The sequence below is a fragment of the Neolamprologus multifasciatus genome, chromosome 6 (assembly GCF_963576455.1).
Source record: "Neolamprologus multifasciatus chromosome 6, fNeoMul1.2, whole genome shotgun sequence".
Taxonomy (NCBI): Eukaryota; Metazoa; Chordata; class Actinopteri; order Cichliformes; family Cichlidae; genus Neolamprologus; species Neolamprologus multifasciatus.
In genome coordinates, this window is record NC_140444.1 from 5271161 (window position 1) to 5297372 (window position 26212).

The following is a 26212-nucleotide window of genomic DNA, read 5'->3' on the forward strand; positions in this document are numbered from 1 at the left end:
ACCCTGTAAATTAACTCCTATATTTAAAGGAAAAACAACTATGTGTAGTGTTATGTATAAGTCTGTTGTTGATAGATGTTACCCAATATGTGTGGCTGTAACTTCAGCCATCACAACAGTAAAAGGCAAATAAATGTGCCCAGGTCCTGTTGCATTCCCAGTTTTCCTGTCATTTTTAGGGGGGATTTGGAGTCTAAAGCTCAGGACTAGACATTTGTGTGCATTCATTTATGCCAGCCATAAGGCACCAGGTGAAAGATGTTGGCTCTGGTTCACATACTATTATTTTCATTTGGTGCATATGATACACATTTATACAACTGTAGAACATAAAGAATCACTTATAGAAATCATAAATAAAAACTGGAATGTTAAAAAAAATATATTCATATTCATGTGGGTTTTTTTCTTTCTCAAAGCCACAGGGAGCCAGCAGAGATGGAGACCACGTGGAGCTCTGGAGCCTTAGGTTTCTGACCATTGTTCATACTGGATTAATGCAGCTGCAGTGGGTATCTGCATTAATGGTGTTCCCTGTGTCTGCACCATAAATTGCACACAAAAGACACCGGTGTGACATTAAACATTATTTCTGGGGACTGCATTGTAAAGCCTCACCATTAGAGCGTTGGCCGCTGCCAAAGCAGAGGGTGAAATGATCACACAACCAAGCTTGGTTGTATAAGGGCAAATCACAAACACAGGAACCGGCTGTTTAAAGGTTCCTAACAGATGAATCAAATATTAGAACCTTGGCCATTAAGAATGAACTGCAGATGTCTTGGCTGGTCTGTGCCACACAGCAGGCGTTATCATTATTGAGATAAAAAAGAAAAATGTTTTCAGGACATACACCACTGTAGGAATCTTTCATAAGACAAACCCTTTTTAATCTGTTACCCAAATAACCCAGCTAACAGCGAGCATTCCTACAACACTTGCAAACGTCAGCTATGACATCTTTAAGAAAGCATTTTGATCTTTATCATTTCAAATATCATCCATGTAAAAGTTTAAATAAGAGACAATATTTTGTGGGGGTATCAGATAATTTTTAAAACATTTTTTTTTAAATAAAACATCCCTTTAGTGTTACGTAGTAATACGTTTTCAAGGGGTTACTCAGAGCAGAGATGTTAGAATGTTAAACTGAAGTAAAAACTGGCCATTTTAATAAAAGATCGACGTTCTTGTTTCTCTGATTCATTCATTTCAGACTCTTTCCACTAGCTGGAGGACTGAGAAACTACTAGCCTCAGCAGTGTTGGGGAGAAAGAGCCAGGTAAAATACAGGCTATCAGTTATATCGCTTTTGTCATTTCAAGAATATATTTATTTATGTTTTGATAAGATATAGTTTTAAGATTAACATTTAAGAAAGGACAAGTTATTTTTCACGGTTTCCTGGGTGGGCCTCTAACTGTACATGGACCCCTGGGAACATGCCTTGAATGCCTACAGGATCATTTACGCAGGCTCTGGCCCGCAGGAAGTCTCCTAAGAACTAAAATGAGTTTAACCCCCCTGTTCTAGTCCACAGACAGTGGATAGTGAGCTGCAGTGCAAAGCTTCAGCCACCAGAGTGCAGGATGCACCGCAGATTTGAGGAAACTCTTTGTCGTTAAAGATTTCTCCGGTCATTTTAAGTCAGCTGAAGCCTTCAAATTCAAACCTCGTGTAAATAAATAAATAAATGAATAAATAAATAAAAACTGAGGAGCAAACTGTCCCGAGTCACCGAGCTGGGGACTGCAGTGTGCTCGCATGGCTCACGATCCTAATTTGAAGATACTTTAAATGTGCCTCTTCGCTATTACTCCATTTTACAGGAGCTTAAACTTTGACCCCCGATAGCTTTCCCTGCAGTCTGTCTCGTGTTTTGGTCAAGTGGTCGCCATGGTGACCCATTCCCACGACAGCCACGTAATCGGAGCTGCCAGGCAGGTAGAGCAGGTAACCGTGGCAAGCAATTCAAGGCAGCAGGTGTGTGTGAGAGAAGGCAGAGCCAGAGGGGGAGAACAGACAAACAGCAAGAAGAAACGGAGACTAACAGAAAGATCAACACACATTCACGACTCTGTGAGACAATCAAAGAAAGAAAGGAATACAAGTGGAGGACGAAAAGCAAACTCAGGCCATGGAGGCCACAGTGGACGAGGATGATGGGACGTTCACTAACATCTCTCTGGCAGACGATACAGGTAATCCACTTCTTCAGATTTAGCCCTAACCTGTCCTTTATTTCTATTTGCACAAACAGCTTTTAGCCTGCAGCCAGTCGACCAGATTGTAAACGTCGGTCTGTCAGTCACAGTTTTACACAGATAGTCGCCTCAAGACTAAGACAGGAGCTAACCCCCCTCCATTAAACTGATTCCAGTGTGCAGCTCTATGCTTTAAAACTAAAACGTTGCTTTAAAAACAGCTTATTGTTCAAAAGCATGCGCTCTTTGGGTTTCAGGTGAGGTTATGTTCTGATTATTATTGTTATTCATTTATTTATATATTTACTTTACCTGGAGCAAACGGTCAGAGACCGTTGTTTTCAATGTTACAAGCATGTGACTGAACAAAGGGCAATAAGGTAGAAACAATACCACAGTGTTTATATAGGTGTGTGGCATTACTGGCTGGGGTGTGGCTCCTTTTTACTTCTTGGATTTCACAATTTCCGATTGTTACTAATCTTCACTATGTACACATGAATCTCAAACTATAATATTTTATTTAGAGTTGAAGTAAGTAGCTCGATAACAGCATGTAAGCAAAGAGAAAAGAGTAGACGCCACAGACTGTAAATAAAGATGGCTGCAGTCACCTTCAGAATCACCAACAGGTTTGTGAATCCCTGCTATGAAGCCCAGAACACTTATTGTGGAAGTTGATGCACTAATTAAACTTTAAATTAATTTGAACAGTTATTGTCTTGATAATATATGTGTTACTATTAAGGTACCAACATCAGCAGTTGTCTTACAGTTCAGTTACACAGTTTAGCCTGTTAGATGCTGCTCAGCTGCCTGTGTCAGATCACAGACAATATATAGAATATGGAAAATTTTGTAATCACAAGCCATTAGCCACTGAGTGTGCAATTTCACAGTGAGATCCATCCCTTGCTTTTCACATTCAGTTCTGAAACACCAAGAATCTCAGGGCTTCCTAAATTTAATCTGTGGTCTGTGTGGTCTTTACCCACTTGCCAGTCAAAGCATACACCCTCAATTATGCAAACTGGAAACCTTAGTTGTGTTGTGTTTCCTCTTACAAATCCCCTCTAAAGACTCAGTTTTCTATTACCTAATAATCCTAGAATGCTACTCATAAAGACCTTGGAAGCCACACACACTCCACAGAGCAGAAAGGAACGCACAGGAGGATGGATACAGGGTAAACTGGCCTCAGACAACTGTTGGCTGAGGCAGCAGTGCCCCCACAGGGTTTGGGTTTGGCTAACAAGCAGCAGCATATGGAGCTGAGGCCACAGGGGTGCCACACACAGACAGACAGACATGCAGGCATGTAATAATGCTCACACAGGTCAGATAACACTTCCTTCATGCATTCACATAGAAAACTATAGATGTGCATAGCTATGTGCGTGTGTGTGTGTGCTGGGGTTTCTACCAGACGGAAAAGCACGAGCATCTGTTAGGAAAGCTGTGTGCGTTTGTGTGTGTGTGTGTTCAGAGCTGACATATCTCATTGTTAAGAAACAGGGTATAATTCAGGGGACTCACGTGACATAACACTTATTGAATAGAGCTAAACGGCTAAAATATATTACATCTGGTTCTACATATAAAACCCCACACTTTGGTTGGGCGAGTCTTCTTTTTTATTCATTTATTTATTTTATTATACTTAGACTGCATGCTGATTGGGTTGGTTAAGGGCACAGTCCCGGCTGCTGCTGGCTTCATGCCTGAAATCAAAATGGCAGGTGCCGTAAAGTGGATTAGTAGCCTTGTGGCAAACCCACATAAAGGTATTTTGCGAGTCTAAAATCGAACTAATTCCAACATATTTAATAAAAATGAAAATATGATAAAAACCCACGAAATTCAACATTTCTGTTACATCACGAAACCGGAAGTTTAGAGAAAGTCTCCGGTGGTGCGTAATGCATGTGGTATGTTGCTCCCCCTGTCGGTTGGTGTGGTAACACACAGCGATGTAGCTGTCATCGTCATCCTCCTCCTCCTCCTCGTCGTCATCATCACAGCTGTGGGTCTGTTTGCAGGGTAACTCCGCTAATCGGAGAAGACTTTTTTGTTGCTTTAGGTGAGTTCATACTCATACATCTGCTGTGTTCCTAAATTCGAAGTATAAAAATTCGGGACATATTTCTGTCTGAACTTAAAACTAGCCAACAATTTGCTTGTAGCAGTTAGCTGCTCTTCGCCCGGTGACACGGTGTAAATTTTATTTGTTGGCAAAAATTTAAATATCAGACATACCAGGTGGTTTTGTTTGGTTTCTTCTTATGATGCGTTTAAACGTTTTTGGTGTTGAAACTAAATTAAGTTTCAGATTCGTTGGCGTGGTTGGCTGAGCTAGTTAGCTTATGGAGCTAATGTATCTACGCCCATTATCGGACACGCTTGTGCTGTTTTGGCTTGTGTTGTTGGGGAAAACTGCCTCCAGCACCTTGTCCGATGTTTCGGCCGTGGCTTCGAGTGGGAATCGTGATGTGCTAGGAGGTGGAGCTTTGTGTATCTGTATGTGTTTTTTTTTTTTTAGCTAAATGCTATGTTTTGGCGCTCATTGCTGCTTAATCGTTGCTTCAGTGTCAGCATCGATTCGATTATTGGACGGCAGACCGGCGAACTAATGAGCGCCTTTATCCAAAGCAGCATTTGGCTCCTAACACGCGTTTTAATGATGCGGTATGACCACAGCACTCTCAGCCTGGGTGCGGTGTGTGCTCCCATCATGCTATCATCACTCACTCAGACACGGTAACGGTTATCAAATCCAAACAAGCCAAACAAAATTACACTATTCACACAAACGATCAAAGTTACTTTGTTGATCAGTTAAATCACTGATACAGTGTATTTAATTTGAATCAAAATTTCCCAAATTCTCTGTAGTTTATAATAACAGTACAATAATAGTAATAAATGTCTTATGATAGTCTTTATAAAGCATTCCCCGCATTAAAATAACCGTAACTGTTATTTCAGCTGCTGGTGCACCCATTATAATTTTATGATGAGCTGAGTACATACTCAGTGTGTAGGAAGGTTAAAAATGCTGTCATCCTGATTCAGAAAAACCCTTTTTGTGTCACTGTTTGGACTAGAAGTCCAGAATTACTGTAACAGTTAAGACACTTAATCTCTGCAGACTATCAGTAAATGAGTGAGCTCTTTATAATTATGTAATAAATAAATTAATAGGTTTATTAAGACGAAGGAAGACTTGACAAGAGTGCAACCCGGTCACAAGCCAGTGCTCCTAGTGTTGGTCTCAAGCCTGGATAAATGGGCAGGATTGTGACAGGAAGGACATCCCGCGTAAAATCTTGGGCAAATCAACAAACGCAGCTTCCCGTGTTGTTGGACAACAGGGTGCTGGTGGATTCTGTGCTACTACTGACCAAAAACAAAAGAATAGGGAGAGATAGAGACAGATGATCTACTGTGGTAACCCAGTTTCAGTGTTTTAGGATTGGAATAAACCTGGCTTTACATTGCAGGATGGAACAGGTCTCGGTCTGGTTCATACCTCAGCTCGTGTTGTCAGGAGACATGAACTAACAAAGTGCCAGCTGAGCAGTAGAGCTTCAAAGTTATGTCACAGTAATTCAAGAAAATTTATGATAATGATATAGAAAACTACCCAGAAGCAGTTTCAATATTTTTCAGCACTGTGACTTCAAACTTGAAGGGAATTTGTCTTGTATTGTAATGATCACTGATACCTACTGATATGAAATTCAAGTTTTTGTACATATTGCCCAGCAGTAAGACTGAGAGTAAACAAAAGGGGGAATCATTACAGCTGGAAGTGTGTCATCTGTAGAGCATATAATAATCAACCTAAAATTTAATGTTCAGTGATTCTGCTAATAATTAAAATCACTGTCTTATATAACCTTTCCATTATATCCTCCCCATATGAATCTTGTCCGTGTGTTCTGTAATGTAAGCAGGCCACCCTGCCTGACACACCAACTTTACTGACATGAAAATGTAAACACTGATGGCACCATATTTACTGTTGTTTATGAAGAGAGAGATAGATTGTACAGTGGCTTTTAAATATAAACTCCATGTTACAACTCACAGCTATAACGGCGCTTTTCTTTGTCTCACAGCGGACGGTGGATCTGCAGCCCTGTATACCAAACAGGAGAACGAGCTTGTCACCATGAACTGCGACATAGATGGTACGTGTGGGTGAAGCAGTCTCCCTCAGGGTTAGCTTGTGTAGAAATACTACTACTACTACTACTAATATGATAATAATGATGCTGACGTGTATTGTTGTTATTTCAGGAGACATGGAGAATCAGGTGGAGGTTGAGGAGAAGACGAGGTTGATAAATCAGGTTTTGGAACTTCAGCACACACTGGAAGGTAAAACAAAACAAACCCTCTAACACACAAATTAAACTTTACCAATGGGAACAATGACCTCGTGGATGAAACACTCTAAAATGATACAACACGCTGCACATTTTCTGGTTTTATACCAGGAAACTTCCTCTGATATCCGAGGGCCTTTCACTTTTTTTGTATGTACATCCTGCGTTTGTTCCCTAAAACAGATTAAATAAAACCCCCAAAAATCACATGTTTCTGATTTAACACGCTGGACGTTTCTCTCTGTGCAGCTGTCTTTTCTCCTTTTACGTATTCTTTGTTACTGCATGAGCTGTAAAGCATTAAATGCAGATTTTGATAAGTAAAAAACTGGTTTGGGTTTTTAAAAAAAATCCTCATAGAGGAAAAATACAGAAATAATTTACATAAGTCACATGTTGATCTTTCAGTGTGTATTCTGGTAAATTTCTACATCTAAAGCTTTAAGATCGGTCTGGGCATGTCTGCTTAGACAGCTTCCCGAGTGACCCAGGCCCATTTACAACATGGATGGATAAATACTAATAATTAAGTGATATTTGTGTGACAAAAAATATACAGGGGGTCAGTAAATGCTAAGAAAGGGGACCTAATGGGGAAGAGTATGCCTTTTAGCTGCCCGTTTCCTTTTTTGTCCCAGACCTGTCAGCACGAGTCGATGCAGTCAAAGAGGAGAACCTGAAGCTAAAGTCTGAGAACCAGGTCCTCGGTCAGTACATTGAGAACCTCATGTCGGCCTCGAGCGTCTTCCAGACCACCGACACCAAGAGCAAGAGGAAGTGAGTTAGCCTCAGTAGAAAGCTGGAGTCCTGGGCCAGCAGCTGGGAGAGGAAACCCATCATGGAGACGTGGAGACGGGTTTGTCTCCTCAGCAGATGTGGGAGTTCCTTTAACCACTTACCCGAGTCAAAACTAACAAAATAAATATCAAATAACTCCATAAACGGACTTATAGATGTAAGAAATATGTGTATATAAAATTCATTTGGACCTGGGCTGTTTTTCATCAGCTTCACTAAACACTACAAAGTAGATGTCACCCCTTTAACTCAATAACAGTAAATTAACAGGTTGAGGGTCTTCTTACCTCAAGTTTGTCCCTAATGCTCGCTGTCAATCCGGTATGTGTAAAAAAACAAAACAAAGCTGTGTTTCTGTTTGAGGCAAGTTCTGATTTCCTGCGAATGTCCCGCCTTTGTGTTCTGTTTAAAGGTGACCCCAAAACAAACCGCAGATATTACAGATCCTCTTTGACCATGAACCTCATTATCAGCACTGGTTTAATTTATTTACTTTTGGTAAAGTATTTTGTACGACAGCTGGATCTGTTCAGGTCTTGGATGTCACCTTGTCTCTGTAAAGCACGACTGTGTTCCTCCACTTAAAAGCTGGCAAGCTGAACAGTATTATGCAGAGTGCATTTGGCATGTTTGAGTGATATTTGTTTATGTATGTTTTTTTGTTTGTTTGTTTGGCCGATTAGCATATCTACTGAGATGTCAATAAATCAATAATCACTGAAAAACAGACTGTATAAAGTTACCAAGAACTTTTTTAAATCAAGAGTAGGTGGATCCAGGATGTGCAGATACCTTTGAAAGCTTGTTAGCAATATAAAGAAAAGCACAGATACTAAAAGTCTTGTAAACTTGCACTCTGTACCAGATTTTGTCTTTATTAACATCACTCAAGTCGGATTTTCTGTGTTTTTGCAGACCTGTGAACTTAATAGTGCGTGTTTGGTCCAAATAATTCCAAAAGCCACTGGATAAATACTCTAAAAGTTGCATCTGTTCCCTGCCTTCCCCTTAAACTGCAGGAGCAAAAAGCTGCAAAGAGGCCTGGAGTGTTATCGATCCATTAATCCAGGCCTGCAAGATGGGTTTGATCGTAAGATGAGTTGATGTACTCAGAGGGGGGGAGGGCGTGCACATTGTCGTCTTCTTCAGATAAAAGGGGACGTGGAGGGGAGGGGTCAGGTGAAATTTACTTTGAGCAAAGATTTAATTCGCTTTTAAAATGAATTTTCCCCAATTATCCCAAACAGTAATGTGCTGTTTGTAAAGTAAGGAATTAGGAAGGCGAAGGGAGTCAGTGAGTGCTGTACATGCTGTAATTTATTGATGTTATTTTGTACAGTTGTACAGTAGGATTTTAATTTGTTTCCAGCATGCTGCCTGTGCCCTGCCTGCACACGTCCTCGTGTCATCCTGTATGTAGACGTTCTGCACCTTTGCCTTTAAATTCTTTCTGTTTTAATAAAATCCTGAGATCGAGCCTCTCGCTGGTTATTTTGTCATCTGTACAACCTGAAGTCTGTATATGAAAGATGGACATACCCACTGTGGCACCCCCCCATTGGTTGGTGCTGTTTCTCAGACTGTAGAGCAGGGATGTAAAAATTTGACATCATGGGCTACACACATTTAAAGATTTAACCCCTGAGACGTCTTAATATAAGACAAAAGAACAATTTCAGCATTATGTTTCAGAGTGTTTTTTTTATATATATGTGATAAATCTATAAAATTACAGAAAAAGTCTATTGCCCAGTTCGTTCATGGCCCAGACTGACGGGACTCCCAAGTTTGTGTTTTCTCTTTCCCGTCTGAGCAGATGCAGCTTTCTGCACCAGCTCTTCGACGTCCTTATCGCCGCATTGCATTCACGTTCTAAAGGAGAAATAGTTTCCTTGTACTTAAAACAGATTCTGAAGTAAAATTTCACTAACTCATCTGCACAGGCATTTTATAGAAAGCTTTAATCTCAACTTTATTCTCAAAATGATCGATTTTTTTTCCTGAAGTGACCCTGATAATCATTCGACTGTTGTGCATTTATAAAAAATGTTTTTGGTATTTCACAGAAAAACAAGAACATGTCATTTAATTGGTTATCTGTCAGTTAACTATTAGGTTTATGAAAGTTTATAAGAATACGGTTAAAAGTTCTAAATCTCTGCACTCCACATTTTCCACAGGCCTCCAGCTGGATTCTAACCTGTCCAGCGATTAAAACTGGTGGGGTATGATTTTTCTTTGGTTTGCCATTTAGATTAAAAAAAAAAGGAACCACAGGGATATTAAAGCCACAAAATGAGCGTGTCCACCATCAGCATTTGTTTGAGCTTTGAGAGCTTCACCTAGTCCCCCGCCCATCAGCTGTTCTGACTTTAACACACTGTATACGCAGCACTGCATCGACCCCAACAGCACGTCTGAAAAATCCAGCCTTGCATTCTGTGCTCCTCTGTCTCCATAATCAATTATTTACACAAATTGTATAATCAAATTCCTAATATTCATTGACAGCTTCAAACCAGAGATGATGAGTGAGGCCTCCTCTAAAGCATTCCCTGCTTTATCATTATTTTTGACTTTAATGGGGACCATTTATTTCTAAACTGTTGAAGTCCATAAAGTCATCATAAAAGTGTTTACAGAGGGCGTATGCATCTTTGTCCAGTCTGAATAAATCCCAGAATAAGTTTTCTTATTAAATAAGTTTATTTTCAAGAGCAATGTACAATTTGCAAACAAATGTAAACAGGGATATCTGCCAGTGTGTGGCGAGAAGGTGAACTACAAAAAGCTTGAGACAGTAATAGAAAACAAACGAGCGTCAACGTCTTCCCCAGGCTGCAAACTAGATCAGACCTCCGGCTAGCCGGGATAGATTCTGGGAAAGCACTGCTGAATGAGACACATCCACACGGCTTTTTGTTCTGTCTTCCAACTGATGGCCGAGACTTTAACTGTACTTATTTTTGCTCAAAGCGCTGACAGTTTCACTTTGATTTCAGACCTTGGCTCAAAGTAAGCACGTCAGCGGCATTTAGTTTCAGGAAATCTGCCTCGAGTCATTTAAAACACGGCAATATTAAATTTATCTGTACTGCAAAAGAAATTACAACCAAAAACAATAAATATGGTAACCAGTGCTAGTCCTCAGTTCTTAAATGCTATAACTTAGTATAAAACACACATGAAAGGAACTAATGCTCATTACAAACTAGCTGAAATCTAAACATAACATCTTTTTTTTTATTTTTTAGAAGAGGTAATCTTTAACCCTAAGCTGAGACGAATTTGTCTGTCCTGAAGTTGTAGTAACATCTCACACAGCCTTCCTCACAGCCCGGCATCCTCTCCTGCTCTTGAAACCCGAACATTTAGAAAATCTGCCAAACGGTGTCCTTGAACACGTTCTTAAAAAAAGAAAAAGGACACTGAGAGAATGGAGTCTAACTTGAGAGAAGTAGCCCCTACGATATGCGGTAAAAATGGGACGAACGACGCACAGGCGCTCTCTGCTGCTCCGAGAGGACAGGATATGATGGCAGAAGAAACACGGCGAGCAGGAACTGTGGTGGAGGAGGGGCGGGGCCTTTTTTCGTTTTAGGGCTGACAGGCGTTTCGACAGCGATGGCTTATAGAAGGAGAGAAGGATGAAGAAAGTGGATGGAGGAGGGTAAACAGCTAAATGCACAGACTCTCTGGGGAGCTTATCTGAGTAGACGGGAAGAGGGAGAAACAAGACGAGGGGATGGTACAGGATGTGGTGCGGGTGGGTGGATGAGGAGGAGGAGGAGTGGATGGGGCAGCCGGTGGGGTGAGAGCAGGCTACCAGTTAAAGGAAATGCATGCTGCTCCGCTCAGGGAGGAGGGAGCAGCGGCGGCGGCAGAGACGACCCTTCCACCTCTTCCCCGTTGGGGCAGAAAGGAGACAGCAGGCATGACGTTCGCCTCCTCAGTCTTTCCGTACCCTCCTCTTTCTCACTGCTTGTTTGTGGCTCTCTTCGGCAACGTCTCCTTCATCCTTCATCTGCGGGACAGAAAGCGAAGCGTCAGCTGTGATGCTGGAGCTGTACCACAGCACTCGTGCAGCTGACACGTTATTAAAATGTTAAAAGCTTTATGAGGTGTTAGGGACATGTCGGGTTGAGAGTTATTGGGCAGTTTTGACCATAAAGCCCGTCTTGCAAACGCAAACGACAGTTCCCAAGTGACCTGTAAGATTAAAGTTTTATTCTAGTGGCTGTGTTACAATTCTGCAGCAATGTCGGGTTTTATGGTCCAGAAACAGGTGATGTGAACTGTATCAAAATCTCAGATGTATCGCTGTCAGCTGAAGTGAAGTTTGAGGCTGTTTGGATTTTCATTTGCCCCCTTAGGGTTACTGCTGCTTGCACCGCTCTGAGCGAGGACATTAGCCCCTCATTAAGGGATGCTTTGGACTACCGGCCCACCTCTACTGCAGGATATCTATAAAGGCAAAGAGAGCCCCAGACAGCAGCAGACTCGAGTGTGCTGATAACAAACGTGGAGACGGGCTGAGAGACCCTGAGCGATCCAGAGGCAAGCTTCCACCAGTTCAGCTACGGAAAATCTGTTTCTCTAAAAACATATTTTGATCTCATTTCAGTCATCTTGTAAACAGAGAGTGAGTTTGGGCTTTTAGCAGCACAGTGAGACAAATCAAAACAGTCACTGCATTAATGGCTGTAATACCTCCACAATTTACGCAACTGTTTCTGTTCAACCCCTTAAATTAAAGCTAAACTTAAGTCACATCTTGATAGTTTCATTTTATCCTCTTTTGGTGGTAAATAGAAAGAAAATATGTCAAAGACTTGAGAAGTTCCCTGACTGCACAGCTGTTAATTTTTTATCATTTCCCCCTGTTGAACAGATGACACCAACCTCATCTTCTAATGTTCTCCCTGGAGCTTTGCTTTCCTCTTCTCCTTCCTCCTCCTCCTCTTCCTCCTCCTCCTCCTCTTCTTCTTCTTCATCGTCACCCTCTACATTGTCCCCTCCTGCTACTGCATCCTCCTCGGCTTCTTCTGTTGCATTAGAGGAAAAAAAACAAAGAGGACAGTAAGGGGAGAAAATATGATCCAGAACAGTGCAGTATAAATGTATCAATAGGTGAATGTGTGTCACCTGCAGCTGGTGCTGCTTCTGTAGCTTCAGCTCCTTTGTCTTCTTCATCTACTGCTGCCTCCTCCTCCTCTTCCTCCTCCTCCTCTTCTTCCTCTTCCACATCAGCCTTGGGCGGATCCACCTTTTTGTACACGTAGTCATCATCCGATTTCTGGGATGCAAATACGAGACGTCGCAGCAAAAGTCAGGAAGCTGCGCCTATGATCTGAAGTCTAAATGAATGTTTAGCAGGGTCTTGGTACCTTTGGCCAGCAGAAGAGCACGAGCAGTCCCACAGGAAGGCCTACTGTCAGTATGTAGATCACCCAGAGCCACGGCCGCTCCTCTGCTGCCATCATCAGCTGAGCGAAAATCCCTGGCTGTTGAGATGGAGGGAGAGACAAAGAGTAAACCGTGAGAGCTTCTGCACAGAAACGTGACAGCTCTGTGCTACGTCACACGCACACGTGCTGCTGACCTCGTTAGCACTGGCCACCAGTTTCTTCAGCCCCCAGCTGTCAGACGCCCAGCGGTCAGCAACCTCCTTGTGAGAGGTGATAATAAAGTTGTCGAAGTAGATATCTGAGGTCATGGACCACAGCTCCAGTCCCAGAGCCTTGAATGGTGTCATCCTGAACGGCTGCAGGTCCTCAAAATAGTCCGGGTTAAGGATCTTACGAGGCTTCCACACTCCCTTAGGAGACAACACAAAGCACGGAGGATACAGTCAGAAGGACTCACAAATACAAATATACTGGCCAATGCTGTTTCGCTGATAAGATGTACTAATAATACACATTTTAGCTTTTGTCTAGAGATAAAAAAAATAATACATTAATTAAAAAAAACTATGAAAATCGTAAAGTACCAGCCGTGCAGGGGCAACTTGGTGGACACTGTGACATCAATTTAAGTTATGTGTATAAAACCACAGAACAATAGTTACCTGATAGTTAGGATTGTCCACCAGGGGGGCTTTCCACTTGCCCTTGTACTGAGGATTGTTGATCATGGGACGCTTCCACACCCCGCAGCCAGGAGCCGTCTCACAGGCTGGGTTAGGGATCTGCGGCGCCTCCCATTCTCCATCCATCTCCTCGTCCCTAAGGAAACACAGCGACAAGCTGTCACCCTGAACCATTCCTCATTCCAGTTAGCATGACTGTAAGACCGCGGTGAAAGAGTTTGTTTACCAATCTTCTGGTTTCTCTGCGTTGGGGTCAGGGACAAACTCCGACTCATCATCCAACCAGCCCTCAGGCTTCAGTGCATCAGGGTCTTCGATCTTTGCAAGTGCATCCTCATCCCTTTGTTACACACACACACAGCAGGGTTTGTTATTTGCTATTATGCTTTTACATTTTACCTCTTTTACCCATAAAGACCCCATCTGACGACCTCCGCTGTACTCCTAATGTTGACACACAATATATATCAATAAAGATTTGGTTTAAAGAACAACAATAGTTTCTGGATTTGTCCAAGCTTAGCTGCAAAGACAGACCAAAGTGGATAGAACTGAACTTTCAAAATAAGAGCAAGGAAGAGTTTTCTGCCTGTCAATTGTGGATGGTGTTGTTCTGATAGCCAGACTGAGAATAACTGAACATTTTCGCTCATCAGTTCTAGCCTCAACTTGTGTGTCACTCTGTGCACTAGTATGGAGACTATAGTCACCAGTCATCGGGCTTCGTGGCCTCTGGGTCGGGAATCTTGGCCCTCTCGTCCCAGTCGTCTGGCTTGGAGTCATTTGGGTCGTCTATCTCTTTGGGCGGGTTGACCGGAGGCACCATGTCCTCCAACAGGTTGCCACGGCTCACGCTCGACTGATCGATGAACAGCTCGTAGCTGTTGTCCGGGTTCAGGACTGATGACAGACAGAAGTGACCAAAGTAGAAGAGTAGAGTGGATTTTAATGTCATCTGATGAAATCGGAGTCTTACTGTAAAATGAGATCATACTACAAAACAACACTGAGTGCTAAATCTCTTCAAATTAGCTCCATACGCAGCGTGTAGAGGTGAGTCTTCTTGTCAGTGTAGAATTTCTTGAGGTCGACGTCGGCTCTCTTTGCGTGCTTCTCCTCCATGTCTCTGTTCAGAGGATTCTTGTGGCGGAAGATGAAGTGCAGCTTGTAGTCCTCGCCACATTTGTCCGGTCCGAACATGATGGTGTAGGGTGTACGGTCATGGAACTGCGCCTGTAGTGCAGAACAGAAAAGAAAAATACTTAAGCATTTGGTGGATTAGAGAAATTCACCCAATTCTACCACAAATATCAGATTACAGCACAGAAATCTGGAGGTTTTGCTAATTATGGTGGATTATAAAACATGTATACAAACCAGGTTGAGACTGCCAGTGTCGGAAAGCAGTTTGATGTACGCTCCACCACAGTCGATACCATCTTGGAAATTCACTTCATACCTACGACGCCACATAACAAAACTGTTTAATGGGTTCAGGTTGCGACTTCTCTTCATAACGAGGGACAAAGTGTGAACTCACTGAATGACCAGAGGTTCATCCTTGAACACAAAGGGTTTGTCCAGCATTGCAGAAATGGCGTGGTGTTTAGCCCGGGACTTCAGCACCAGGCCCTGGTCTCCTGGAACCTTGTTCTCCTTCAGCTGCTCCACAGCCCACTTCCCTGCAGCCACAGACACGGTAAATGGACAGTAACACTTATTATTATGGACGATTGTCTCTTTTAAACCAGTCTGAGTTTTATTTTTACTGCCACAGCTTTTAGTCCTGTGGGTTTTCACAGACCGGCCTTTAAGGTGTCGCGGATAAATACAACAAAATAAAACTAGTACCGGTACCGAAAAAAAGAAGATTTATTCATAACACACGTGAAAAGACCCAGGAAAACCGAGTAAACGATAAAAACGATAACAAAATAACGCTAAAAACCCTGAAAACTACACATTTCACACCTGAGCCTCAACTCTCGCGGCCCGGTACCAAACAACTCACGGACCGGTCCGAGGCCCGGGGGTTGGGGACCGCTGGGTTATATGGTAACGTTTTTCATAAAAGCCTACTTTTTGGGATGTGTGGTGGTGCTCACTGTGTGTCAGACAGCTTTAAGAGGACCAGTTTCTGGCTCAAGTATCGTAACCTCATGCTGCAGCAGTTATGTTGCCAAATGAAGTACAATTAGCACCAAAAGAAAAGGTGGCCAATACTATACAAGTTAGACCAACTATTATAAATATCATCATCATTTAAAAGCATAATTTCTGCAGGTTTTAAGAAGTTACATTTAATAACTGACTGAGCAAATTTTCAGTCAGTTATTAAAAACTGCCAACCAGTCCCACTGGTTAGAAAATTTATTGTGAAGAATCAAGCATTTTTTCCATTTTGCCGATATGACAAGATCGAAGCAGAACCAAACGCAGAACCCAGAGGAGTCTGATTTCTTTTTGGAACCACTGAAGTCGCCCCCTGTTGGCCATTAGAAAAAAGGCTGTTTTAGGTACTAATTTGAGTGCTTACATATGTTACAATGAGCCTGACTTAAAGTGTGGTTTGCTTTGATTGTTATAGGCTTAATTGATAGTTTTGTTTAGTACTTTCAACACACTTGCGTTACTTTGAATTTAATGCAACTTAAAATAAGATTTTCAGACCTTTCAAACAATGGAATCATGCATGAGGAATATGTGATGTGAGGAAAACACCGACACGCATCTTGAATAGGAGGAAGAGAACAGCAACAAACCGTCATATTTGGCGATGTCACCATCCGCGTCCTCCTTCACTGTTTTTGACAGCTGCCATCTGTGGAGATCAACATCATGAAACACACACACACACACACACACACTTTGATCCGCTAAATCTCTGTGGGAGACCATATAATAAGTTTGGGCTTCATTTTGGAAGTTTGTGTGTTAAACAATACCTGTCCAGTGAACCATCATCAAATGTCTCTGCAAAGTACACATCTCCAGTGGGAACAGGAGTCTTGTATGTTACCTGGTGATATAATAAAGGATACAATAAGAGGCTTTGCAGCCATCAAATAATCTTCAGATTCAAATCATTTTACTAGATTTCCTGATTTTTGCTCTGCTCCAGACCTGGAAGGAGACATTGGAGTCAGTGTCCTTCTCACTGGCTGTGCTCTTGCTGTGCGTCTCTTTAACCTGCTCTCTCTCATCCTCCGCCATCAGGACCTTTAACTCCTCCTCATCTAAGCCCATGTCATCATCGTCGTCGTCAACGACGATGTCTGAAACATCAGCCTCCGACTGCTTCTCGTGGGCCGCCACAGCTGCCACAGCCAGGGTGGATATAAGCAGCAGCAGGAGCCACGTCCAGCCTTTTTCCAATTTCATCTGTAGCAGGAGGGTTACAGAAGTGTGAGATAAGGGATGTGCATGGTGTTAGAGCCAGAGTAAAAAAGGGCGCGGGAGGGGGATGGGAAGAAGAGGCAGGTGTGAGTGAGATGGATTTTATTTATGGAGAACAACGGGGAGTGTGTGCGTCGTGTCAGGGATAAAAATAGAGGAGAGACAAGTGGGTGAGGGTTAGAGGGGAAAAAAAACTACAGACATGGAGGTTACATTAGGACACAATCCTACAAGATCAATGACGTGTATCCTCAGATCATGACTCTTAAAAGAAAAAATCTGCACATTTTCTGCTGTTTTTCCACCAGAAGAAACGCCTTAGGAGCAACACCTCTACTTCACTACACATCTTTTAATATCCTTCTTATTTTTTGCAGCACATGCACAGTATGAATACGCATTTGAAATCTAAACGGTGTCGATTTAGCATGCTGAACCTCAGCTTCAATAACCTCCCATTGATCAGCCCACACCCGCTCGCTCTTGTTGCGAGCAGCAGGAAATGAAAAGCATCACTGGAGACAGCACAGCGGCATGCTTTCCCTTAATTCCTAATTAAGTTTAATTCCCAAACTGGTGTTGTTCTGTTTGCTAACAACAGAGTGCAGGAGGATCAAAGGGATTGTGATGAACATAAGGGAGAGATGATGAAAGAGCAGCATAGTGAAAAAGCTGTCTTATCTTTAAAGGCATTGTGCTGTTGCTCGTGTGTTTGCATCTTTGGACTGAAAGCGAAGCTCAGTTTGAAAGAGAGCTCAACATTTAAATATCAGGTAAGTTTGATGGGGTGTAACCGTTCTGTTTTATCACGGTTTTATCTTCCCCTGTTGTGACTGCCATGTGGAGATGTTAATGCCTGGTTGAAGTGCGCGAGTCTGGTTAAAGGTGTGATGTTTAATGAACGTTGAGTTAACGAGTAAACTGAAAATATAGCAGAATATATTAGTTTATTCTGCCTGAGCAACTGATCAGGCTTATGGTAAAAATAATTCAACTGAATAGGAATGCACCAAAGATATGGCCCAGATCCTCACTCAAAAAGCTGGATGGGATATCCGCAACAAACAGCCCATAAACAGCCCAGTTCTATGTCCTGTATTTATGCTGAAGAGCTAATTTAGACTGGGGGAAGTTAACAGTCTGGAGGTATTTCACACCTTCAACATCAACTGATTTTCTTCACATGTTTGTGTCATATATCTTCATATTTTTTTATTAAACTAGAAACTGTGGTACCAGGATGAAGAAGCTCAGCAAAGACTCATTTGTTTGTTTACTATACCTCTGTACATTTGTTCAGAAAGACATTATATTTGTTAGAAGCTAGGAGGACACTGGTTCCACTGTTGTGACTTGTTGTGAAACACTCGATGCATAATTTCAGCTGAACAGTAAAAGGTCTCAGACAGAAAGGAAATGGAAAACTACCAATGCATTTAAAAATATATATTGTTTGTGTTGCGCCTGATGTCATGCATTATTCTTCTCATTGAAATAAAAGGAGTCAATTTCTAAACTAAATTACCAGCTTTTATTAGCAAATTATAAAATCTTGTATGAATGAGCCTAAGTTTATTTTAAAACGTCAGTATATCAGAGTTAAGTTGAGCTTGATGTTGCCTTAGCACCGAGAGAATGATTCCTAGTTTCCTTCACACAATGAGAAATACAGCTTAATCAAATACTGGCATTAGATCAACGCTCAATTAGATCAAACCCTATCTGGAGACATGTGAGGTCTAGTTATTTATCTTGGAACTGGGAAAATTTGGATTGGAGCACCACTAGGTAAGTCACTTTCCCACTGGCTTCCCTTTTCAAACCAAGGAGCTACACCCATCTTTTATTCTGTCTATGGTTTGGGGTTTTAGGCTTCAGGTGTCTCAACTTGGCCTGCCATGCTAATACCCTGCAAGGACACATCGACCATATCTTACCTGGTGTCAGTCTATCAGTTATGCAGGTAACTCCCCCTTTAGCAAACAGATTTATTAGTGGACATAATCTAGTACTCAACAGCTGTCATTATCTTTACCCCACAGTCAAGCTTCAGTCCTCCTGCTGAAGTGTGCAGGGGCTACATGCCTTATCAGCATCTGGTTGACTCTAAACAGCGCCATTGTGACATTTTTCCATTTATAACCATTATCATAACACACGTTTACACAATAGGAATAAAAAAACCCTAAAAAATAAAGGTCAGAGGCGCTAACATGGCTGCCACCAAACACAGCAACGTCCAGGCTCTTTCAGAGAGCGGCTCTGGCTGCAGGAGCTGCTCGGCTAGCTGATGTTAGCGCGCCAGTCACAAACGGCAAACGTTAGCACAAGATAAGCTTAGCCAGAAATAAACTAACGGGCTCGTACCAGCCCGCTAATTCAACACACATTGGTGTTTAAATTAGAAGATGCTAATGATTAATTTGAAAGCAAAAGGCCGCCGAATATCGCATTCTTCGGTTGCAGAAATGAATGAACAGCAACCGTTAGCTGGCTACATTAGCAGTGATGTCGCACAGGGAGGATGGAGAGAGATTGAATGAGCGCAAACAAACCTTAGCGCCTCCTGGATATCACGGAGAAAAGAAAAAAAAAACTCCGTCGATGAAAACTGTTTCTCCACGCAAAAACACGGGAATAGTTATGTGGGGTGAGCCCGCTGAATACTACTGGGATACAGTCGAGGAGAGCACGGTTATCTGCTGGAGGAGATGGACCGTGGATGACAGCTCGGCCCGGATAACGGTGCGCCGCTGAGAACAGGTTCCTTTGCGACTGAGCATGCGCACCAGGGGTGGTTGGAAGCGTAAAGGGTGCATTCAGGCACCGCAGAAATTAAGAGCATAGCGGTATTCATAAGTATGAAATGACTGAAAAGGAACACTCAGCATTAAACACATAACTAAACGAATCTTGAATCTTGAATTTTTTTTAAAAAAGTAAATGAATACATATATAAATAAAAAATAGCTTACAAATTACACAAATGAAAAAGCTTAATGACATTATTTAGAGAAAAATACATTTCTCTAAATAATACATTTATTAATACAAAATTTAGAGAAAAAAGTAAAATAAACAAGTTCAGAGCTCTTTATTGTCTGTCAGGGTAAAGGTCAAGCTGACAGATGATGTGACAGAGGAGTTCCCATGAACTATGATTTGCAGATTAACCTGTGATCTGAGAGTAGGGAGGAGTTAGAAGAGAGTCTGAAAGGGTGGAGGTATTCTCTGGAGTGAAGAAGAATGAAAATCGGAAAAACCAAGACTAGAAGAGGGAGGCAGACCTAATGGTGAAGACAGAAGAAACCAAAGCTAGTAAAGGTAGATTATTTTAAATATGACATATAACATAATTTCCTCTTGAATGAATAAAGTATTTTGATTCCTGGAGTCAACCATCCAAAGCAACACATGAAGAAGAAAGTGCAGGTAGAGGGGATTTAGACACGTGTTAGTGATGATTTGTGGTAGAAAGACAGTAGCAAGAATGAAAGTGAAGGCTTTCGTGATGGTATGAGACCGGCTGTGAAGGTGGTCCTGATAAAAAGACAGGAAGCCGAGCTGGAGGTGGAGTTAAACATGCTAAAATTTTCATTGTGAGCCTCCAGGATGGACAAGATCAGAAATGAGTACATCAGAGGAAGAAGTCAGTTTTGGAGCAGGTTACAGACAAAGCTAAAGAGGCAGGCTGGGATAGTTTGGACTTGTGCAGAGGAGGGCGTTGAAGATGGAGCTGCCAGGCATGAGGAAAAGAGGACTCTCACAGAGGAGGTTCATGGATGTAGTGAAGGCAGACATGTAGAGGGTTGGTGTGTGAGAGGAGGATGCTACGGACAAGATGAGATGAAAACAGGTGGTCTGCTGTGCTGAAAAGACAATTTGAAGGAGATATATGAAAGCTTACATGCAGCATATACTCATATATTATTACACATAATATTAACATTTATTTCTAGTTTGTGAGGCCGCAAATCTACTAATATTGCGCTTAATGCCATTCACAAAAGCCTACAAAGGACTGACAATTTTACCTTCTTTGAGTGAAACCTTTCTATCAAATATATTTCAGTGTAACTGAGTGACAAAACATGAATTTTATTATTATTTTTCATGCATAACATAAACTAACATTTAAAGAATGGAATAATCTCATACTAAATACATTTTGCCCATTTTTTATTGCTTTGTGATGTGTTTTCCAAAATTTCCAAATTCCTCCAAAACAATAAAAAACAGCTACTGAGAGCTATAAAGGACAAGCTTTTAATATGTCACTAAAGGCATCAAACCATCACACCGCGCAGGATTTCAAAATAAAAGACCCTTATCAATAAATTCTACGCCCAACATATCAAAAATAACGAAATACGACACAAATACAGATTCTAAATGAATTTAAACGAGTTTAATAAAATACTTAATATTAATAATTTTAGATATGCCAATTGTTGAAAAAATATATCATCTAGCCGCTTTTACGTTCACGTGTCTTCTGCACTTCCGGGTTAGAGTTAAAAAAAACATCGATGGCGGCCACATGCTTTTTGGAGCGGTGAATCAGATCAGTATATTATAACAAAAACAGAATGAAGGACACACCGTTGTCCAACTGCGAGCGGGACTTCCTGCTTAAAGCCATCGAAGAGAAAAAGGTGGGTGCGATAATCAGCACGCGCTGTTATGTGTGTGTGTGCGCGCGCGCGCAGCCTGAGGGTTTAACATGAAATACATATATCAGTGTCCTATCCTGGCATCGTTGCTCTGTTTTAGAGAGGATTGATGTGTATTATAGTGCCTTACCGTAGCACACCTACAGGTTTTCATCCGCACTCATGTGTCCTGTTTCTGTTCTCTTCCTTCAGCGCCTGGATGGACGACAGACCTATGACTACAGGAAGATTAAGATCAGCTTTGGGACTGACTATGGGTGCTGCTTTGTGGATCTGGGACAAACCAGGTGAAGCTGCAGCCACATGTTTGCAATCGTGTGTCAAACTGAGCATCTGTGTACACTGAGCTGTGTATTCACTGTACGGCTTCCCGCAGGGTCATGGCGCAGGTGTCGTGCGAGCTGGTGGCTCCTAAAGAAAGCCGACCGAATGAAGGAATCATGTTCTTCAACATCGAGCTGTCCCCGATGGCCTCACCGGGATTTGAGCAGGGAAGGTGAGGACGAACCTCACTCTTTGAATTCAGCTCATTCATTTATGTTCGCTGGAATATAAAGAAATAAGCTCGGTTTTTTTTTCTATGGAGTGTAGGGACATTGTTCCTGAATTTAATTAGATCTGGTGACTGGAAAGCATCCATAATAAGCTTCCATGTTCTGAGGCCGTGGTTCCCAGTTGGATGAGGGTGGAGTACCGACTGGGTTGGGGATGTATGCAGCGGGAGACTGATAAAGGGACTGGTGGCACTTTTGTTTTGGTGAGGAGAAAGGTTACCATGAAACAACAGGTGTCCATCTATGCCACCACGAGCTGTGGTTAGTGACTGAGATTGTGGATGCCAGCGACAGACACGAGCTTCTCCAAAGGCAGTCTGTGCTCAGTCGTAGAGCCGGGGTGTGGAGCTCGTTCTTTCAGGCGGCGCACGGAGTACAGCTGCTACTCCTTCATAGCGTAAGGAACTAGCTGAGGTGGCTTGGGCATCTGATCTATGTGTCTCCTGCTCCTGGCTTCAAAGTGAGGCAATTAAGGCTTGATCTACTGTAGCTTAGCTTACCAACAATTCTGTTTACATGGAAATAATATGTAAGAGGACCTCTGTGTTTGGAGAATGATAGCTGGTGAATTATAGATGACCTGTGCAGTTATTGTTAATTACAATTTTTTGAGTAGTGTTCGTCCCCTGGGGCTGTCTGGTTCATTTAGACAGACTGCTGGTGCAGAGAGTGGAAATCATCTGTGGGGTTTTCTGTGTTTCCAGACAGTCTGAGCTGTCAGTGAAGCTAAACAGACAGCTGGAGAGATGCCTGAGGAACTCCAAGTGCATCGATACGGAGTCTCTGTGTGTGGTGTCTGGAGAAAAGGTAATACACACACACACAAGACAGACAAGACAGACAGAAAGAAGCTTTATCTATTGATGATGATGGTGGTGGTGCCTGCTTGCGGGTTTCTAGGTGTGGCAGATCAGGGTGGATGTTCACACACTGAATAATGATGGAAACCTGATGGATGCCGCAAGCATCGCCGCCATCACCGCTCTGTGCCACTTCAGGCGCCCTGACGTCAGCACCCAGGGACAGGAAGTCACAGTGGTGAGTCAGCAGCACCACAGCAGGTGGTGTCTGAGCTTCCCTGGACCTGCTGGGAGAAAAATGATGATGTTATTGTTTTCATGTTAGCTGTATTTTATTTGTTTTTTAAATTTCTGTCTTCAGTACAGTCCAGAGGAGAGAGACCCCATTCCTCTGAGTATCTACCACATGCCCATCAGCGTCAGCTTCGCCTTCTTCCAACAAGGGTAAAACACTGCTTCTCACAAGATTTCTTCTCCTCTGTATCAAAATGTTAATCAGTATATTCAGTAGTGTTTATAGAGAGTCACTTCAGACCTCCACCAGAACAAAACTCGTGGAGGGGCAGCCCTCATCAGCTTGCCATGACCAGCTGGGGAGTGAGGGGAAGCTCAGTGCATTGAGGCATGAAGACAGTGCCGTGGTTGCTGGTGTTACACGGGCCAGGGTATTTCAGAAACTGCTGATCTTCTTTTCCCACATGCAAAAACATCACCTGGTCTGACAGCACCTTGATTTCTGCTGTGACATTTGCATGATAGCGCCTGAATTTGGGGTAAACGAAGTGAAAGCATGAATCAGTGATATTGTGAGGGACCTTTTTTTGGGAAACTCTGGCTTCCTCAGGACCAAATGTGCATTGTTTCAACTCCACAGCCTGCCTGAGGGTTGTTGCTCACCATCTTTATGATCAGTGCACACATGATAAAACTCAGATCATCTCAACCTGATACTAGCGAGGTGTACCTAATAAATTTGCCAGTGAGAGTGAATAGAAATTTGACTTTAGCGGCACAACTGAGTGAGTGTTCAGGGTCACCTGATCCAGCCTCAGCATTTAACTGCAGTAACATGCAGGCGATCAGGGGAGTAACTTAACTGATCTCAGGCTGTTTTCTTAAAACAGTCCACTTATTTCCTGCTGACCTTCTGAGTACCTGCAGGTGACCACTTGTTTGAACATTAACCTTCCTCGTTGTTTCTCTGCAGCACTTACCTGCTGGTGGACCCGTGTGAGCGGGAGGAGCGAGTGATGGATGGCCTGTTGGTAATCGCCATGAACAAACACAGGGAGATCTGCTCCATCCAGTCCAGCGGAGGAATCATGCTGCTTAAAGAGCAGGTGAGCTCCTTAAAAGCTCTTTGTTACTGTGAGTGAGTGAAAATGGGCTGATTTCCAAAAGGTATAAATTAAGAAATGAATTACTTCAATGCAAAGTTTCGTGAGGACTTATGAATGGGAGATATGACATGTGCTGAAGGTATCTGCAGCAGCAGAGAGTCTTTCTTGTTTGGAGTTTTCCAACTATTTGTCCTGCAAATGTTGTTGCATACACTCGCCGCTGAGGTCTGTCCACAGATCTTCTGTGATTAGGCCACAGAGGTCTGTAGACATCATGGCTGAACCTCATGAGGTTTAATTAAGATCTTTGTCCAGTTGTCTGATCTTCAGCTTTGTTTGAAACAGGCTGCTCCCAAAATCTGCTGGAATATAATTGAATCAGTTCATCCCTCTGCCAGTGAAATATTACAAGGCCCAAATGATTTTTTTGCTTACTCTAAAATTAACAGATACTTGGCTGATATGTTGGTGAAATAACTGTTCAGTACAATAATTCTTTATCAGAGTAATAGACTTTTTTCTGTGTTTTGTTGAAGGTGATGAGGTGCAGTAAGATAGCTGGTGTCAAAGTGTCTGAGATCACAGAGCTCATCAGCGAAGCCCTGCTGAATGACAGGAAAGCCAGGTGAGCAGAGACTTGGTCTCACTGCCAAACTTCAGTCTTAAACTAGAATCATTTTCGAAGCTAAATTAAAAACAGTGTATTTTCCTGTATTTAAAATGTGTATTTTAAATACAGGAAGGCCGGTGGAAAGTGTGGATTTGCAGAGTCCATGCCACAGGACCGAATCACAGCTCTGAAAAAGGACGACACTCCGGTTGAGATGACGGATGTGACAGAAACAGCCAATGGCATCATCCAGAAGGGCGAAGCTGCACCTCAGACGTATCCTGAACCGAATTACAAGCTTAGATATAAAGCATATGAAAAATGGGACACGGTGTCATGGCATTCTTTCAAATGGCCAGCAGGGGGCGATTGCCAAAAACAGATGCCACTTTTCACTGGATTTGTTACGTCTACAAATTTTAAGTCAACAACATGAAGTTTATTTTTAAGGTTTATAACTGAATGACTACATCCAGATTTTATATACAGTCTGTGACAGCAACAAAGAAAATGTGTTCACTTCCTTGTTCTTAGTCTCCTTAACCACACATGCTAGGGTGCCATCCCCAGTGGTGCCAGTCCCTGGTGTTGGACAGGTGGGGCAGGGGCTGCAGAACAGCTGGGGACTGGAGGAGGATGATGAAGATGACTATGAAGAGGAAAAAAATGACAACAGTGGTGACGAGCAAGTGGAAGAAGTGACAAAGATGGATGTGGGCGAAGGTGGTTTATTATTTATTTATTTGGACAGTTTGATGTAAAAGTCAGGTTTGCCGATTAGAGGAAAAGAATAAAAATGTGCTTGAACTGAGAGTTTGTTGTCTTACAGGAGATGTGGTTGAGATATCAGACAGTGAAGAGGAGGATGTGGTCATACTAAACCCTGAGGTGCCAGAAAAACCAAAGTAAGCACAGCTGTTCTTTTCTAATGAATGTAATTAGCAGATAAATATTTTTATATTGATGTGGTTGTTCTTAACTGATTTCTTATTGCTCTCAGAAATACAGGCTCCAAGTCTCACCAGAAGGGGGCAGCAGCATCCAAGAAACGGCAGAAAAAATGAGGAACGACTGCAGATGGGGATTTGTTCCAAAACGTCAAAACGTTTTATTATAAACACTGAGCTGGATTTCAACGAGTCCCACCTGAAGTGACTGCAGCTCAGAAACAAAACATTAACTTGATGTTTGTAACTGTTTCAAACAAATGTACAGAAAGTGAAAATGTTAAAAGATAGTTCATCTGTGCACACCAGACTTTTATATTTCAGTTTGTTTGCAGGGATGTATTTCCTACGTCGATTTCAAATAAAATTAAATAGCTTTTTTTTCTAACAGCGTTTCTGGCTTCATCT

General features: G+C 42.3%; 3 protein-coding genes across 5 annotated transcripts; 2 read left to right on the forward strand and 1 right to left on the reverse strand.

The window, feature by feature from the left end:
* Positions 1-1937: 1937 nt before the first annotated feature.
* scoca (short coiled-coil protein a) lies at positions 1938-8869 on the forward strand. Of its 3 annotated transcripts, none has more exons than XM_085163270.1 (4): positions 1938-2201; positions 6326-6397; positions 6507-6587; positions 7234-8869. In XM_085163270.1, exons 1-4 carry the CDS (start codon positions 2138-2140, stop codon positions 7374-7376), a joined length of 360 nt encoding a protein of 119 aa, XP_085019396.1. In that variant the 5' UTR covers positions 1938-2137; the 3' UTR covers positions 7377-8869. The 3 variants fall into 3 exon arrangements, with proteins under 3 accessions (XP_085019396.1, XP_085019395.1, XP_085019398.1); XM_085163269.1 differs by lacking the exon at positions 1938-2201 and adding an exon at positions 4140-4284; XM_085163272.1 differs by lacking the exon at positions 1938-2201 and adding an exon at positions 4304-4721.
* A 1211-nt stretch (positions 8870-10080) lies between these two features.
* Positions 10081-19664, reverse strand: clgn (calmegin). The gene is made up of 15 exons (XM_085163268.1): positions 19436-19664; positions 16608-16865; positions 16430-16503; positions 16247-16305; positions 15025-15166; positions 14862-14943; positions 14525-14717; positions 14195-14384; positions 13711-13824; positions 13464-13620; positions 12996-13211; positions 12781-12897; positions 12539-12689; positions 12296-12438; positions 10081-11417 (listed from the first exon to the last, which is right to left on the reverse strand). Exons 2-15 carry the CDS (start codon positions 16863-16865, stop codon positions 11343-11345), a joined length of 1971 nt encoding a protein of 656 aa, XP_085019394.1. The 5' UTR covers positions 19436-19664; the 3' UTR covers positions 10081-11342.
* Positions 19665-21389: 1725 nt separating this feature from the next.
* On the forward strand, positions 21390-26187 carry exosc9 (exosome component 9). Its single transcript, XM_085163899.1, has 12 exons — positions 21390-21535; positions 21746-21840; positions 21930-22049; positions 22812-22914; positions 23008-23145; positions 23269-23351; positions 24115-24247; positions 24784-24872; positions 24987-25133; positions 25414-25580; positions 25687-25762; positions 25858-26187. Exons 1-12 carry the CDS (start codon positions 21470-21472, stop codon positions 25919-25921), a joined length of 1281 nt encoding a protein of 426 aa, XP_085020025.1. The 5' UTR covers positions 21390-21469; the 3' UTR covers positions 25922-26187.
* Positions 26188-26212: the final 25 nt, after the last annotated feature.